At 45.4% G+C, this 18,518-nt stretch overlaps 1 protein-coding gene across 1 annotated transcript in view; it reads right to left on the bottom strand.

Moving 5' to 3' along the window:
• The window catches only part of LOC126291468 (uncharacterized), a 107,503-nt gene that overhangs the window by 25,055 nt on the left and 63,930 nt on the right, over positions 1–18,518 (bottom strand). The window contains exon 5 of the mRNA XM_049984979.1: positions 8,041–9,960. Coding sequence (XP_049840936.1) covers positions 8,041–9,960 — 1,920 coding nt within the window. The remainder of the gene's footprint in view (positions 1–8,040; positions 9,961–18,518) is intronic.

Raw genomic sequence — 18,518 nt, 5'->3', positions numbered from 1 at the left:
ACTTTTCGAGTTTTTCGGTAAGAATGGTAAACAACGACTTTATGCATTGCTGTAGTAGTTCGAATATGCGGCGCATTATATACGAAAAACCTCGCAAAGCTCTGAACAACGTGATCACAGTGTCCGTTTCTGGAGGGCCAACTGCTGAGCGGATACACCGAAAATGATGTAACGCGTCCGCGTGTTGACCTTGTCAAGTGTGGATCTGCTCCTGTGGCCGAAGTGGCCGAGCGGTTCTAGGCGCTACAGTCTGGAGCCGCGCGACCGCTACGGCCGCAGGTTCGAATCCTGCCTCGGGCATGGATGTGTGTGATGTCTTTAGGTTAGTTAGGTTTAAGTAGTTCTAAGTTCTAGGGGACTGATGACCTCAGAAGTTAACTCCCATACTGCTCAGAGCCATTTGAAGCATCTACTCCTGTCCTCTGCGTTTTTGTCACATCATTCAAACAAACCACACATTAGCACTCTGATAACGAATAATCGAGGAACAAACAACACAGCACCTTCTGTTTTGTGGAATATGACTCTGTAAGCAAGTGTTAACATGTTGTTGTTGTGGTTGTGGTTTTCAGTCCTGAGACTGGTTTGATGCAGCTCTCCATGCTACTCTATCCTGTGCAAGCTCCTTCACCTCCCACTACCTACTGCAACCTACATCCTTTTGAATCTGCTTAGTGTATTCATCTCTTGGTCTCCCTCTACGATTTTTACCCTCTATGCTGCCCTCCAATGCTAAATTTGAGATCCCTTGATGCCTCAGAACATGTCCTACCAACCGGCCCCTTCTTCTTGTCAAGTTGTGCTACAAACTCCACTTCTCCCCAATTCTATTCAATACCTCCTCGTTAGTTACGTGATCTACCAATCTAATCTTCAGCATTCTTCTGTAGCACCGTATTTCAAAAGCTTCTAATCTGTTCTTGTGTAAACTATTTATCGTCCACGTTTCACTTCCATACATGGCTACACTCCATACAAATACTTTCAGAAACTACTTCCTGACACTTAAATCTATACTCGATGTTCAAAATGGCTCTGAGCACTATGGGACTCAACTGCTGTGGTTATTAGTCCCCTAGAACTTAGAACTACTTAAACCTAACTAACCTAAGGACATCACACACATCCATGCCCGAGGCAGGATTGGAACCTGCGGCCGTAGCAGTCGCATGGTTCCGGACTGCGCGCCTAGAACCTCGAGACCACAGCGCCCGGCTATACTCGATGTTAACAAATTTCTATTCTTCAGAAACGCTTTCCTTGCCATTGTCAGTCTACATTTTATATCTTCTCTACTTCAACCATCATCAGTTATTTTGCTCCCCAAATAGCAAAACTCCTTTCCAATTTTAACTGTTTCATTTCCTAATGAAATTTCCTCCGCATCACCCGACTTAATTCGACTACATTCCATAATCCTCGCTTTGCTTTTGTTAATGTTCATCTTATATCCTCCTTTCAGGACACTGCCCATTCCGTTCAACTGCTCTTCCAAGTCCTTTGCTGTCTCTGACATAAACACATAAACTGTGTTAATATGTACTGTTTCAAAAAAATGTTAAGCTTTTTGCCAAATAAGAGCTCATTTATGTGATAGTCATAATAATTGCCTGTTACTCGTAATTGTACACTGAAGCGCCAAAGAAACCAATATAGGCACGGACATTCAAATACAGAGATATATAATCCGGCGCTGCGGTCGGCAACGCCTATATAAGACAAGAGTCTGGCGCAACTGTTAGATCGGTTACTGCTGCCACAATGGAGGTTATCAAGATCTAAGTGAGGTTGAACGTGGTGTTATAGTCGGAGCACGAGCGATGGGAGACAGAATCACCGAGGCAGTGATCCGGGGATTTTCCCGTACGACCGCTTCACGAGTATACTGTGAAAATCAGGAATCCGCTAAAACATCAAATCTCTGACATCGTTGCGGTCGGAAAAAGATCCTGCAAGAACGGAACCGACGACGACTAGAGAGAATCGTTCAACCTGACAGAAGTGCAACTCTTCCGTAAACTGCTGCAGATTTCAATGCTGAGCCATCAGCAAGTGTCAGCGTGAGAACCATTCAGCGAAACATTATCAGTATGGGCTTTCGGAGCCGAAGGAAACAACCTCATGAAGCTATAGACCATGCATATCAGGAGGGAACTGTTCAAGCTGATTGAGGCTCTGTAATGGTGTGGGGAGCGTGCAGTTAGAGTGATATCAGACGCGAGACACGTCTAGATACGACTCTGACAGGTGACACGTACTTAAGCATCCTGTATGATTACTTGCAGCTATTCATGTTCATTGCGTATTCCGACGGACTTGGGCAATTCCAGCAGGACAATGCGACACCACATTCGTCCAGAACTGCTACAGAAAGGCTCCAGGAACACTCTTCTGAGTTTAAATACTTTCGATGACCATCAAACTCCCCACTCATGAATATTAGGCACATCTGCAACGTGCCTTGTAACGTGCTGTTCAGAAGAGATCTTCACTTCCTCAGACTCTTACGGATTTAAGAACAGCCCTGCAGGATTCATGGTGTCATTTCCCTTCAGCACTGCTTCAGACATTATTCAAATCCATGCCACATAGTGTTGCGGCACTTCTGCGTGCTCGCGGAGGCCCTACATGATATTAGGCTCTTTCTTTGGCTCTTCTGTGTATATTCAGCAAGCTTATTTGTGTATTCTTTAGATTAGTTAACCATCGAACATTTACTGCACACAATGCAAACATTGATAGATGAATAACCTTGATGGGTGGCAGGAAAGACACGTCTTCGAATTTCAGAATCATTTTTTATTCGGTTTTAGCCGTTTTATTGGTAATTGTGTTTCTTTCCTTTTTGGAAGTGAAAGGCTATTACGTGGAAATGTGAAGTATGTTAACAGATAAATAAAACTGCGAATAACGTCTTTCTCTAAATAAGCTTCAATTTTCTGTTATCGAACCGCCATTACGTTCCGAATTCGCTTCGTATGTTAGTAAAATAATGAAATGAAATCGCATACAAAAACCGAGTACTACAAGATACGTACTATAGCACACAAGTCAATGTAGCATTTGAAGGAAACTGTCATGTTATTATGTAAAGTAAAAAAGGAAGTTAATTTGTGAGCGAGACAAGAGGAGACAAGTGGCGTGCGCAATAAACTCCACATCAATCAAATGAACGCACATTGTCGTCTCAACTGTAACACTGTTTGATATGGTGTTGTAATCCATCTACATGCCACGCCGGGTAGCCATGCGGTCTAAGGCGCTCTGCACGGTCCGCGTGGATCCCCCTGTCAGGGATTCGAGTCCTCCCTAGGGCATGGGTGTGAGTGTGTAGTCCTTAGCGTAAGTTAAAGTTAGATTGAACAGTGTGTAAGCTTAGGGAACGATGACTTCAGCAGTTTGGTTCCATAAGACCTTACCACAAATCTTTTGCCATCAACATGGCTACAGCGTCACAGAGTTGTTTCTGTCCCACCAAAAGTACGAAAAGAATTGTATATAAGTTCCGAATATGTCACTATTGCGGTTCTATGTAACACAAGATCCTTTCAATAGCACGAATGACATCTTACGTCAATGAACATTCATAGTCCGACCAAATTACGTCATTACATGGCAACCGCACGTTATACACTTTTAATGAAATTTACGCAACGACTGGTCGCTAATTCCGTTTTTGTGTAGGTCCATGTGGACCCAATCACTATTTGTTTAATATCAGTTGTTTTTATACAGTTGCGGAAGTTTGAACGAACTGTTAGCTTTACGTGTTGATCAGACTTTGTTTCAGCAAATGTGCTACATAATAGTATGATTCGATACTTATGATATATAACAATAAGTTCACCAAAACGGTCAAAGGTAAGGCGTTGTAATCCAAGTGCGATAATCCGCCCTTTCCCTCGGCCAATAATAAGGTTGCAACTACATCCTTCTCCTCGTACGAAGAGTTACTCCTGTGTCTTAAATTTCACCCTCCAAAGTACTTTTTTCCGAGCCTAGGAGAGATAGAGCATAGCTATGGCTAACCTGTTGTGCTAATCATTATTGTGGATTGAGACTAGAAAACAGTGCATAATGGCTAGGCACTAGCCGAAAACTGGATTTGTCGAATAAAGAACCTGCAAAAAAAGGATGACTGATTGTTATGCTCTATTCTTTATAAATCATATCAGAGTCGCTGAGTGTACCCACGATCGTAATGGAAGTAATCTGATTATATTTCGTTTCCCTATAGTGTATACCACCTAGCAGGGGTCCGCTTTTTAAGGATTTGAATTTTTTTTATTACTAGTTGAGAAGCCAGTGTCGCCTGGATATGTATTTACACTACTGGTCATTAAAATTGCTACACTAAGAAGAAATGCAGATGTTAAACGGGTATCCATAGGACAAATATATTATGCTGGAACTGAAATGATTACATTTTCACGCAATTTGGGTGCATAGATCCTGAGAAATCAGTACCCAGAACAACCACCTCTGGCCGTAATAACGGCCTTCATACGACTGGGCATTGCGTCCAACAGAGCTTGGATGGATTGTACAGGCAGCTTCAACACGATACCACAGTTCATCAAGAGTAGTGACTGGCGTATTGTGAGGAGCCAGTTCCTCGGCCACCATTGACCAGACGTTTTCAATTGGTGAGAGATCTGGAGAATGTGCTGGTCAGGGCAGCAGTCGAGCATTTTCTGTATCCAGAAAGGCCAGCGCAGGACCTGCAACATGCGGTCGTGCAATATGCTGCTGAAATGTAGGGTTTTGCAGGGATCGAATGAAGGGTAGAGCCACGGGTCGTAACACATCTGAAATGTAACACCCATTGTTCAAAGAGCCGTCAATGCGAACAAGAGGTGACCGACACGTGTAATCAATGGCACCCCATACCATCACGCTGGGTGATACGTCAGTATGGCGATGACGAATACAAGCTTCCAATGTGCGTTCACCGCGATGTCGCCAAACACGGATGCGAACATCATGATGCTGTAAACAGAACCTGGATTCATCCGCAAAAAATGGCGTTTGGCCATTCGTGCACCCAGGTTCGTTGTTGAGTACACCATCGCAGGCGCTCCTGTCCATGATGCAGCGTCAAGGTTAACCGCAGCCATGGTCTCCGAGTTGATAGTCCACGCTGCTGCAAACGTTGTCGAACTGTTCGTGCAGATGGTTGTTGTCTTGCAAACGTCCCCATCTGTTGACTCAGGGATCGAGACGTGGCTGAGATACGTTACAGCCATGCGGATAAGATGCCTGTCATCTCGACTGGTAGTGATACGAGGCCGTTGGGATCCAGCACAGCGTTCCGTATTACCCTCCTGAAACCACCGATTCGATATTCTGCTAACAGTCATTGGATCTCGGACAATGCGAGCAGCAATGTCGCAATACGATAAGCCGCAATCGCGATAGGCTACAATCCGACCTTTATCAAATGGTACGCATTTCTCCTCCTTACACGAGGCTCTGAGCATTATGCGACTTAACTTCTGAGGTCATCAGTCGCCTAGAACTTAGAACTAATTAAACCTAACTAACCTAAGGACATCACACACATCCATGCCCGAGGCAGGATTCGAACCTGCGACCGTAGCGGTCGCTCGGCGCCAGACTGTAGCTCCTAGAACCGCGCGGCCACTTCGGCCGGCATTACACGAGGCATCACAACAACGTTTCACCAGGCAACGCCGGTCAACTACTGTTTGTGTATGAGAAATCGGTTGGATACTTTCCTCATGTCAGCACGTTGTAGATGTCGCCACCGGCGCCAACCTTGTGTGAATACTATCTTCTGTTAGTACGTATTTTCCTTGCACCTCCTCCAGCAGCTCTCTGTGCTTATCTCCCCCAACACTCTGTCTATCAGCCCTTCCTCCTCTCTCCGTCCATCTGCTCGTTCCCCTTCTGTCCATTGCCCATCTGCTCCTCTCACCTCTCTCTGTCCATTTCCGCCTCTCACCCTCTCTCTGACCATCACCTGCCCCTTCCCCCCCCCCCTTTCCAATATCGGTGCCCATCTCTCCCTTTCCTCGTTTTGTCTGTCAATCTCCTCCTCCTCCTTCTTCGTCACGTTACCACCAATAGGAGACTGGCAGTTCTTGCTCTCATAATACTATTTCCCAAACATCACAGGAGAACTGCACTAACCTTGCAGAACTAATACTATTGGAAGAAATCATGTTTCGTGTCAGTGCAACGTCACTACAGAGAAAAAATTCAGTCTGAGTGAGCCATATTCCAGAAATATACTTTCTTCTAGGAGTAACAGTCAAGCCAGGAATGCAAGAGACCTTCAATTAGGTTTGCACAGTAGGAGACGAGGGACTGGCGGAAGTAAACCTATGATGGCAGATTGTGAGTCGTGCCTGGATAGCTTATTCCCTAATACAAGGTCCAGTCACATTCATGTTAGCACCACCTATTTATGACATCAACCCACAATAACCAGTCGCAGACTAGCAATGGAGGATATGGATATGTAAACCATATCGGGGAGCATGGAAAACGATGCAGTGATAGTGTTAATGCGATTTATCTGCTATCCCAAAGCCCAAGATCATTGGGTTTCGAGCCATGGGTGGATGAATTCCCGAGATGGCTAAATATAAAAACCAACTGCTTACCACAATGGATAAAGTACATTGTGCCTGGTAAAACGGAGCTACCCAAAACCACCGCCAACACAAATGTGGTGCACCATGGATCATAGGTGACAGAGGTGAATGCCGGACGCGGTGGCCAAGTGGTTCTAGGGGCTTCGGAATGGCGCGAATGCTACAGTCGCAGGTTCGAATCCTGCCTCAGGCATGGGTGTGTGTGATGTGCTTAGGTCAGTTGGGTTTAAGTAGTTCTAAGTTCTAGGGGACTGATGAGCTCCACTGTTAAGTCCTCAGAGTCAGAGTCACAGAGGTAAACGTCTGCTGCAGAGATGCATATGACAAATAGGCAGGCAACTGTTAAGCAACTACCGCCCAAATGAACCAAGGAGCCACTAACACTGTCTCCTCAATGACCGTTCAGTAGGTGCTGCCCCATATGGGCTTCAGCAGCAGGCACCTGGTTCGTGTACCCACGCTGAGTGCTGTGGTTCAGCAACAAAGGCTGGAATAAGCAGTAATGCAACTTGTCGTCCACTGAGTGAAGACACACGCCATTTTCAGACCTAACCAATGTCTGTTGTCGTGCACAACTTGAAATGTGTGGAAGCAGACATCCTGGAACAGAAATGTCAGGGCCACAGGAGGAAGCCTTATTGTCTGGGAATGATTTCGTGGCATACCTTCGGTGATCTAGTCATTCTGGAAGACTCAATGGATCAACACAAGACTGTATGTATCCTAGAGGACCATGTTCACCTCTGCATGGAGTTGGTTTTTCCTTGGCATGAGGGCATATACCAACAGAACAATGCAACATGTCACACAGCGGGCAAGGTACATGTGTGATTCAATGAGCACCAGAATGTGCTACCAAACCCCCGCACAATGAAAATCTCTAGTACCACCTCTATCAGGCTTTTCGCATCATGGATCAAAAAAATGGTTCAACTGGCTCTGAGCACTATGGTACTTAACATTTGAGGTCATCAGTCCCCTAGAACTTAGAACTACTTAAACCTAACCAACCCAAGGACATCACACACACCCATGCCCGAGGCAGGAATCGAACCTGCGACCGTAGCGGTCGCACGGTTCCAGACTGTAGCGCCTAGAACCGCTCGGCCACCCGGACTGGCCATAATGGATCCTCAACCAAGAGACCTAGTGCAGCTGACCATGACACTGAGGTCTTCATGGATCCATATCCCTATCAGTACCTTCCAGAACCTCACTGACACTCTGCCTGTCCATCTTCCACGCTGAAAAAAGTGCCTATTCAGGTTTTTGACAGGTGGTCACCAAAGTGTGACTTGACAATGAAGCGTTAACTAGCAACATGCCAAAGTTCCGGATCCAGTCCCGGCTAGCATGCAGTTTTCATCTGCCAGAAAGTTACAGCTACATATCATGTGGTACATGGTACATTTTGATTTACCTCGATTTGTTCTTCCATGCTTTCCTTTACGTGATGTTTCCCCTCGATGACATGTTTGTACAGCATCCAGTATCCGTACTGTTCGAATATGCCCTGCAGCGTTTCAGGGTCGTGTAGCCCCGCCTGGAAGTCTCCGAGGTGGCTGAGGTCACCGCCAGCGAACAGCAGCTTGTACAAGGCGAACCAGCGTCCACCCTCAACGGCGTACCTCAAGGGAGTCCACCCCAGCAGGCCATCCACAGCAGACAGCGTGGCCTCCCAAGCGTCTCCCCACAGTCGCTGCAGCACAGAGATGGAGAAGACCCCACCGCAGCCTACCGTATCGGTGGCTGCGGTCAGATGCAGTGCGTTGCGCCCGCACTCGTCTGTCTGTCCGGGGTCGGCACCGTCGGCCATCAGCTCCTGCACCTTGCCCTGGTCGCCGTCCAGTACAGCCTCCAGCAGCGGCCGACCCCTCACTGCCCTGCGGTTGAAGGACTCCACAAAGAACTCGAGTCGATTGCGCACGTAGGCCTTGCGGTACACTGCCGCACGACTCTGCTTTCCATCCCCGAGGAAACACCATTTGGCGAGGAAGTGTTCGGCGAACGTCCTGTGCAGAAACGCGGGTTTCCCATCGACAAACTCGTACACAATTCCGGCCTTCACAAAGTAGTCCCTCTTCAATGACGGCTTTACCGGTATGTTTGGACCGCGCAACAGAACCGATGCTGCGAGGAGCATCAACTGTTCCTCATGTTTCTTCTGTGCCTCCTTCACTTCTATCTTCTTCCCAGGAGCGGAAAAGTTGTCACCATATTTCTCCTCGTAAAGCCTCCTGAATTTATTTCGAAAGAAAGCTTCGTACAGCGTCACAATGTCGTATCTCTCACCTAATTCCTGAGGCAGATTTGCAAACATTTCAGCAAACAGAGGGGTTCTCAGAAGATTCCTCACGCCCTTGTTAAGACTACGGAAGCGCTGGATGTTTCCCGCCGAGGAGTGGCGTCTGAAGAATTCTTTTAGTTCTTGGTTACTGAAAGGCTCCAGCGGGTGTGCTTTCACACCCATCTGAGCCTTCAAGAGCTTGACAGTTTCTGGCCTCGTTGTCACCACGAGCTTGCCCTCACGTGGTGAAAGCAGAGGCAACACACCGAAACACCTTCTGATGTAATCTGGGCACACCTCGTCGAAGCCATCCACGAGACAGACCACTCTTGGGGACTCTCGCAGATTGTAGCGAAGTAGTGCGTATTCCAGTTCACCAAACTCGCCCTCACTAAACACTGACCGCCCTAAGATGCCTTCCACAGCTTTCTCGTCGCTATCACTGTGCTCTAAAACCGTGTAAAACTCCAACAGATTGACTCTTAATAGCCAACAGCCGGGGACCCTTTCTTTTATTTTCTTTGCCACATACGACAGCATCATCGACTTGCCCACTCCGGGTCTGCCCACCACGATCACTGTGTTCCTACCAGAGTCCATTGCTTCGAGCTTGACTGTTTGCTGTTTACTTTCATACTCATGAATCCCATCCAGAGACGAGAAGAACTCGTCCGTCAGCAGCCTCTGGTCCACCAACTCCCTTGTTACGTAGTGTGCAGGCAGCGTTTCCAACTCCCGGCCCATCCTCAGAGGTTGCGACAGCCGTGCCAGAGCCAGCAAGAGCGCCGGCTTTTCGTCCAGCAGCGACTTGAGAGCATCGACTCCTGCCACCAGGTCTCGCAGGTGGCATTCGTAGCTGTCCCCGTTCAGTCTGACTTTGATGTCCAGGCAATCATTCCAGCTGTCGTCGGAGACGTCAGATGATTTGTATTTGTCATCCAAGCAGTTAATTCCCTGCGATGACACAATGACGAGACGCCGTTCATCTTTTATCTGGCTTACCAGCTCATCCAAAATGGTAGGACTGCCTTCTTTATCATCGTCTACAATCACCTGTAAATGATTGAAACAGATTAGTTATATATAAATGTTTTCGAAACTTTGTAAAGAAAAAGTACATGATATGCAACTCACCTGAATCAAGGCACAAAGGATTTACAGTCATTGCACCTGGGTTTCTTGCTTAATACGCAGATGCTATGGTCACTAAGCCTTCTGGTCACTGTGGTCTGTGCAACTGCATGCCTCCCGCCAACCCTAAATTCTCAACTTATCCACAGCCCAATCCTATTATGTCCAAGTAAACAGACACGAACTCACACACACACACACACACACACACACACACACACACACATATATATATATATATATATATATATATATATATATATATATATATACTACTGGCTATTAAAATCGCTACACCACGAAGATGACGTGCTATAGAAGCGAAATTTCACCGATAGGAAGAAGATGCTGTGATATGCAAATGGTTAGCTTTTCAGAGCATTCACACAAGGTTGGCGCCGGTGGCGACCCCTACAACGGGCTGACATGAGGAAAGTTACCAGTCGATTCCTCATACACAAACAGCAGTTGACCGGCGTTTCCTGGTGAAACATTGTTGTGACGCCTCGTGTAAGGAGGAGAAATGCGTACCATCCCGTTTCCGACTTTGATAAATGTCGGATTGTAGCCCATCGCGATTGCGGTTTATCGTATCGCGACATTGCTGCTCGCATTGGCCGAGATCCAATGACTGTTAGCAGAATATCGAATTGGTGGTTTCAGGAGGGTAATACGGAACGCTGTGCTGGATCCCAACGGCCTCGTATCACTAGCAGTCGAGATGACAGGCATCTTATCCGCATGGCTGTGACGGATCGTGCAGCCATGTCTCGATCCCTGAGTCGACAGATGCGGACGTTTGCAAGACAACAACCATCTGCACGAACAATTCGACGACGTTTGCAGCAGCATGACCTATCAGCTCGGAGATCATGGCTGCGGTTAACCTTGACGCTGCATCACAGACAGGAGCGCCTGCGATGGTGCACTCAACGACGAACCTTGGTGCACGAATGGCAAAACGTCATTTTTTCGGATGAATCCAGGTTCTGTTTACAGCATCATGATGTTCGCATCCGTGTTTGGCGACATCACGGTGAACGCACATTGGAAGCTTGTATTCGTCATCGCCATACTGACGTATCACCCAGCGTGATGGTATGGGGTGCCATTGATTACACGTGTCGGTCACCTCTTGTTCGCATTGACGGCACTTTGAACAATGGACGTTACATTTCAGATGTGTTACGACCCGTGGCTCTACCCTTCATTCGATCCCTGCAAAACCCTACATTTCAACAGCTTAATGCACGACCGCATGTTGCAGGTCCTGTACGGGCCTTTCTGGATACAGAAAATGCTCGATTGCTGCCCTGGCCAGCACATTCTCCAGATCTCTTACCAATTGAAAACGTCTGGTCAATGGTGGCCGAGCAACTGGCTCGTCACAATACGCCAATCACTAGTCTTGATTAACTGTGGTATCGTGTTGAAGCTGCATGGGCAGCTGTACCAGTACAAGCCATCCAAGCTCTGTTGGACGCAATGCCCAGGCGTATGAAGGCCGTTATTATGGTCAGAGGTGGTTGTTCTGGGTACTGATTTCTCAGGATTTATGCACCCAAACTAAGTGAAAATGTAATCACATGTCAGATGTAGTATAATAAATTTGTCCAATGAATACCTGTTTATCATCTGCAGTTCTTCTTGGTGTAGCAATTTTAATCGCCAGTAATATATATTTTTTGGTGTGGTCTTCAGTCCAGAGAATGGTTTGATGCCGCCCTCCATGCTACTCTATCCTGTGCAAGGTTTTTCCTCCCCAAGTACCTACTACAACCTACATCCTTCTGAATCTGCTTAGTGTATTCGTGTATTGGTCTCCCTCTACGATTTTTACCCTCCACGGTGCCCTCCAGTACTAACGTGGTTATCCCTTGATGCCTCAGAACATGTCCATGCAAATCGATCCATTCTTCTAGTCAAGTTTGCCATAAATTTCTCATCTCCCCAATTCTATTCAGTACCTCCTTATTAGTTACCTGATCTACCCATCTAATCTCCAGCATTCTTCTGTATCACCTCATTTCGAAAGCGTCTTTCCTCTTCTTGTCTAAACTATTTATCGTCCATGTTTCACTTGCATGCAGGGCTACACTCCATACAAATACTTTCAGAAAAGTCTTCTTGACAGTTAAATCTATACTCAATGTTAGCAAATTTCTCATCTTCAGAAACGCTTTCCTTGCCATTGTCTGTCTACATTTTATATCCTCTCTACTTCGACCATCATCAGTTATTTTGCTCCCCAAATAGCAAAACTCATCTAGTGTTTTATGTGTCTCATTTCCTAATCTAATTACCACAACATCACCTGATTTAATTCGACTACATTCCACTATCCTCGTTTTACTTTATTTGATGTTCATCTTATACCCTCCTTTCAAGACACTGTCCATTCCGTTCAACTGCTCTTCCAAGTCCTTTGCTGTCTCTGACAGAATTACAATGTCATCGGCAAAGCTCAAAGTTTTTATTTCTTCTCCATGGGTTTTAATACCTACTCCGAACTTTTCTTTTGTTTCCTTTATTGGTTGTCAGTATACAGATTGAATAACGTCGGGGATAGGCTACAACCCTGTCTCACTCCCTTCCCAACCACTGCTTCCGTTTCGTGATCCTCGACTCTTATAACTGCCATCTGGTTTCTATACAAATTGTAAATAGCCTTTCGCACCCTGTATTTGACCCCTGCCACCTGCAGAATCTGAAAGTGAATATTCCAGACAGCACTGTCAAAAGCTTTAAGTCTACAAATGCTAGAAACGTAGGTTTACCTTTCCTTAATCTAAGATTAGTCGTTGGGTCAGTATAACCTTACGTGTTCCAACATTTCTATGGAATCTAAACTGATCTTCCCGAGGTCGGCTTCTATCAGTTTTTCCATTCGTCTGTAAAGAATTCGTGTTAGTATTTTGCGGCCGGGACTTATTAAGTCCTTCTGAGTAGTTTCCTTCCGGAGACCCGAATGGGGGACTATTTTACCTCCAGAATGTTGTACCCCAGAGGACAACTTCTCATTTAACCATGCAGTAAATCTGCATGCCCTCGAGAAAAATTATGGCTGTAGTTTTCCATTGCTTTGAGCCGTTCGCAGGCCATATAAGTCAATGATCCAGTTGCCCCTGCAACTACTGAAAAGGCCGCTGCCCCTCTTCAGGAACCACACGTTTGCCTCTTAACAGATACCCCTCCACTGTGGTTGCACCCACAATGTGGCTACCGGTATCGCTGAGGCACTGATGGCAAGGTCCATGGTTCTTGGGGGAGGGGGGATATATAAAATTAAGGTGAGGAAGATGTATATGTATACAAAATTAAGGTGAGTATGGCCAATGATCTCTTCAGTGTGGATGTACACCAAGCTCGAACTCTTTGGGAAGCGGCGAAATGCCACGAATGATGCGGAAATGGACAATGGGAGCTACGTTAGTAGCGTATGGATAAGTTGAGACTTTGGGTAGGGCGGGATGTATGCTGGGATGACCACTGTGTCGAGATGGCTTTGTTGTCAGACCGTCTACTTAGTAAGCTGGAGACCCTGATTCGAATTGCGGTCAGGCACAAATTTTCAACCTTCCCCACTGATTTAAATCAATGCCCACTTGCTACCAATGTCTGTAATTCCTTTGCGTCTCAGTTGTGGCCGCTGGGTCAAAAATTGTGTTTTCTCTTTTGGACATGTCGGAAAGAACACACCCCACATCTACACAGGCGAATCGTATACTGCTGGTTACAACATGAAAAGGGTTGATAGTTCTTTTTTTCAGACCAATGATTTCTCTGTTCTGTTAGTTATTTTCATACGATTCAGTTTTCGCTTTTAGTTTCGTTTAAGGACATTAAGCTTAAGCTGGATGAGATCTATTAGCAGCAAGAACTACCATTAGTTTTCAGTGAAATAATAGGGTTTGTGGCGGAGAGCGATCATAGGCTAATTTCAGCAATCTTATGACGCAAGAGCACTGCCATAATCAGCATGAGACACAGTTGAGAAACAGGTTATTAAACAAACTGAATTTTCTGCTTGGAAGTAGGAGTTCAAAACAACTCAGTTGAAAAATGGTTCAAATGGCTCTGAGCACTATGGGACTTAACATCTGAGGTCATCAGTCCCTTAGAACTTAGAACTACTTAAACCTAACTAACCTAAGGACATCACACACATCCATGCCCGAGGCAGGATTCGAACCTGCAACCGTAGCGATCGCGCGGTTCCAGATTGAAGCGCCTAGAACCGCTCGGCCACCAGCGGCCGGCGACTCAGTTCACACACTTTCCCACACGATACTTAGTCTTAACTAACATGAATAAACTAAAAGTTGAGTTTACTTCCACACAGTTTCCTATGTGAAATATGACAGATTCATGTTCCCTATATCAAACAAATCCGATAGTCTGACATGCTTCTCTGTACCATTCCATTCGACTTCTGCTTTAGTAACATTCTAGAGAATTTTTATATGCCACTAACAGTGCTACCTTCATATCAGCCTGTGCAAACAGAACCTTGCTAACATTATTTACATGCTTGAGGAAGTGGTGTTATGTGACTCACTGAAGCACACAAAAAATTCATTACACCGTATCACTAGCAACTACAATGAATTTTTCAACGTACAGTATTTAATAATAATAAACTTTAAAACTGTTCTGATACGCTTACTACATAACACCATTGCCATGTGGACCAAAACAACAGTAATTTTAATAAAAATATGGTAAATATCAAGGAGGTTTTAGGAAAAATGCCTACTCTCCAAGTAGCTTCTTTTGAAACTACTACTCAAAAATAAAAAAATAATATAATTGGAAGATTTTCCACATTTGTAAATTAGAAATGAGCTTATGACTTATAAGCATTCTGAAGACCAGTCCAACTATTAGAGAAACGCTAAATGGCGCAAAATACAAGTAAAAATTTAGGGAAAATTTAAGACAAACATTGAAATTAAATCAGGAATGTGACAAGGAATGTCTATTTGTTTCACACTGCATCACACAAAACTAATGGAATAATTTAACAAATCAAAGATTAAAATAGACCAATCAATCAAATAATGAAGAACGAATATCACGTTAGTCTGCTTAGCGTTGCACACAAACTGGTGATTCTGTGTTGGAGCATTGAAACAGCACAAAAACAAGCAGATATTCTTAAGGAAACTACAGAAGGAGTAAGTGTTCATATCTCATTAGGAACGGAAAAGTACATATTTGGTCCCCAAAGTTTCTCTACAATTTGGCGAAACCTCTCAAGAGACCAACCTAGAAAATATTGTTTATTAAATTCATTGCCACAAAACTGAAACAGGCTTTAGACTTACAGAAAACATTTACTATAAAAGATGCGTCTCAAAATACTGATAAGTAAGACATGAGATCAGAGCTTGTTTAATGGGTTTGAAACACGCATTTTAAACGGAAAAAGATTCACTGAATGAATAGTCCGCCCCGGTAGCTGAGTGGTCAGCGCGACAGACTGTCAATCCAAAGGGCCCCGGTTCAATTCCCGGCTGGGTAGGAGATTTTCTCCACTCAGGGACTGGGTGTTGTGTTGTCCTAATCATCATCATTTCATCCCAACGACGCGCAAGTCGCCGAAGTGGCGTCAAATCGAAAGACTTGCACCAGGCGACCGGTCTACCCGACGGGAGGCCCTCGTCACACGACATTTCACTTCACTGAATGAATATAAAACTGGACTAGACAAGATGCGGGATTCTGCTAAACTTGCGGCAAAGATAAAATGGATCACAGTAGTAAAACAAGACTCTTAAGAAACAGATACAACCCAACGAAATACAAGAGTGTCAGGCAGGATGTGCATGAGTGGGCAGTTCTCGAGGAAGCAAAACCCAAGAAGAGTTGAATCGCTTGGCGTGAAGGTAGGAAAAGAGCTCATTCCCAAAAAATTGGGTGGAACTGGCGATAAATAAAGAGTAAAAGTAAAAATTAAGTTGCACCTGAACGAATATAATATTAATAGTATACTATACTCAGGTGTTACATTTCTATTGTCCCGATTTTGTCAAATGAGGCAAGCTATATTTTTCACTTTATCATGTTTCTTTCGACGAACTGGCCTTTGGAACATTCAGTAATTTAAGAATATAGCAAATTTCGCTTACGAACTGAGTGCTATATTTGAGAATAACAGCGAATGGACGTGACTGAGGTTATATGGGGTTCGCCCAAAAAGAAATGCACCACATTTTTTTTCTTCAACAGTTATTTATCGAACACAATGAAACGTACACACAAAAATAATGATGTTTCCTCTACACTCCCTATTTTCACAGGTGAAGTCTTTCCCATTTTATGGATTTGGTCTTGCACAACACAAGGGCGTGTATACCACGTCGTCTCCACTCCTTGTTCTGATCACGAAGACATTTCTTCACTATCCGGATCACCTCTCTGTCATCTTCAAAATGTCTTCCGCGAATGGCATCCATTAATGGCCCAAAAAAGTGGAAGTCTGAGGGAGCTAGTTCACGGCTCTAGGATGGATGCGATAACACTGTCTAACCTAGTTTTTCCCGAAGTCCTCAAATTTGTGTTAGGTCGAGAGTTCGCCTGTTGAATCAGTCACCTGACTTGTTACGATAATGACATACCAGTTACACTGCTCTTTATATGAGTTGTATGGTGTGAATCACAGTGAGCTAATTTGGCATATTGCCATAGTAACATGTTCTGTAAACACATTAATAGGTGGTAGTCTTTATACTGCAAACAGTAACTATCAATGTTGCCATGTGCTGTCTTTCCTAGAATTTTTATTTATACGTTACTTGGACGTTTGTTGTATGTGTACTGTTATATGTGATTTATACACTCCTGGAAATTGAAATAAGAACACCGTGAATTCATTGTCCCAGGAAGGGGAAACTTTATTGACACATTCCTGGGGTCAGATACATCACATGATCACACTGACAGAACCACAGGCACATAGACACAGGCAACAGAGCATGCACAATGTCGGCACTAGTACATTGTATATCCACCTTTCGCAGCAATGCAGGCTGCTATTCTCCCATGGAGACGATCGTAGAGATGCTGGATGTAGTCCTGTGGAACGGCTTGCCATGCCATTTCCACCTGGCGCCTCAGTTGGACCAGCGTTCGTGCTGGACGTGCAGACCGCGTGAGACGACGCTTCATCCAGTCCCAAACATGCTCAATGGGGGACAAATCCGGAGATCTTGCTGGCCAGGGTAGTTGACTTACACCTTCTAGAGCACGTTGGATGGCACGGGATACATGCGGACGTGCATTGTCCTGTTGGAACAGCAAGTTCCCTTGCCAGTCTAGGAATGGTAGAACGATGGGTTCGATGACGGTTTGGATGTACCGTGCACTATTCAGTGTCCCCTCGACGATCACCAGAGGTGTACGGCCAGTGTAGGAGATGTTGGCTGCACGATGTTGAGGCGTGAGCGGAAGACGGCCTAACGGTGTGCGGGCCGTAGCCCAGCTTCATGGAGACGGTTGCGAATGGTCCTCGCCGATACCCCAGGAGCAACAGTGTTCCTAATTTGCTGGGAAGTGGCGGTGCGGTCCCCTACGGCACTGCGTAGGACCCTACGGTCTTGGCGTGCATCCGTGCGTCGCTGCGGTCTGGTCCCAGGTCGACGGACACGTGCACCTTCCGCCGACCACTGGCGACAACATCGATGTACTGTGGAGACCTCACGCCCCACGTGTTGAGCAATTCGGCGGTACGTCCACCCGGCCTCCCGCATGCCCACTATACGCCCTCGCTCAAAGTCCGTCAACTGCACATACGGTTCACGCCCACGGTGTCAAGGCATGCTACCAGTGTTAAAGACTGCGATGGAGCTCCGTATGCCACGGCAAACTGACTGACACTGACGGCGGCGGTGCACAAATGCTGCGCAGCTAGCGCCATTCGACGGCCAACACCGCGGTTCCTGGTGTGTCCGCTGTGCCGTGCGTGTGGTCATTGCTTGTACTGCCCTCTCGCAGTGTCCGGAGCAAGTACGGTGGGTCTGACACACCGGTGTCAATGTGTTCTTTTTTCCATTTCCAGGAGTGTAGATTAGTCAGTTTTTGCGCGTTGCTTTTTCCCTTGACTGCTTGGATGTCAGTGGATTTGCAATATTACATATTTCTATAGTCACCACTGGTAGTAAGTAAAGTGTGGACATAGTAACCCTCTAAATTACCGAGCACAAAAAATATACTGAAAACCTTATTCTTGTTATAAAACAGGAAAACGCGTAAAATAAACAAACTGGAGATACTAACAACACACATCCATAGTAACAGCATAAACACAACACCGTACTACAAAGATATAACGCCAAGAAAATATCACAACCCTTAAACCATAACAAAATTTTTACGTAAAAAATAAAACATAGTAATCTGAACACAAAACAGACAAAATGACAAAGAGACCTAAGATAATAATGAAAATATAACTGAAGTTTCCACACATCACCTACTTC

Source organism: Schistocerca gregaria, chromosome 9 (genome assembly GCF_023897955.1).
Source record: "Schistocerca gregaria isolate iqSchGreg1 chromosome 9, iqSchGreg1.2, whole genome shotgun sequence".
NCBI classification, from domain to species: Eukaryota; Metazoa; Arthropoda; class Insecta; order Orthoptera; family Acrididae; genus Schistocerca; species Schistocerca gregaria.
This window is presented reverse-complemented; position numbering and strand designations above follow the sequence as displayed.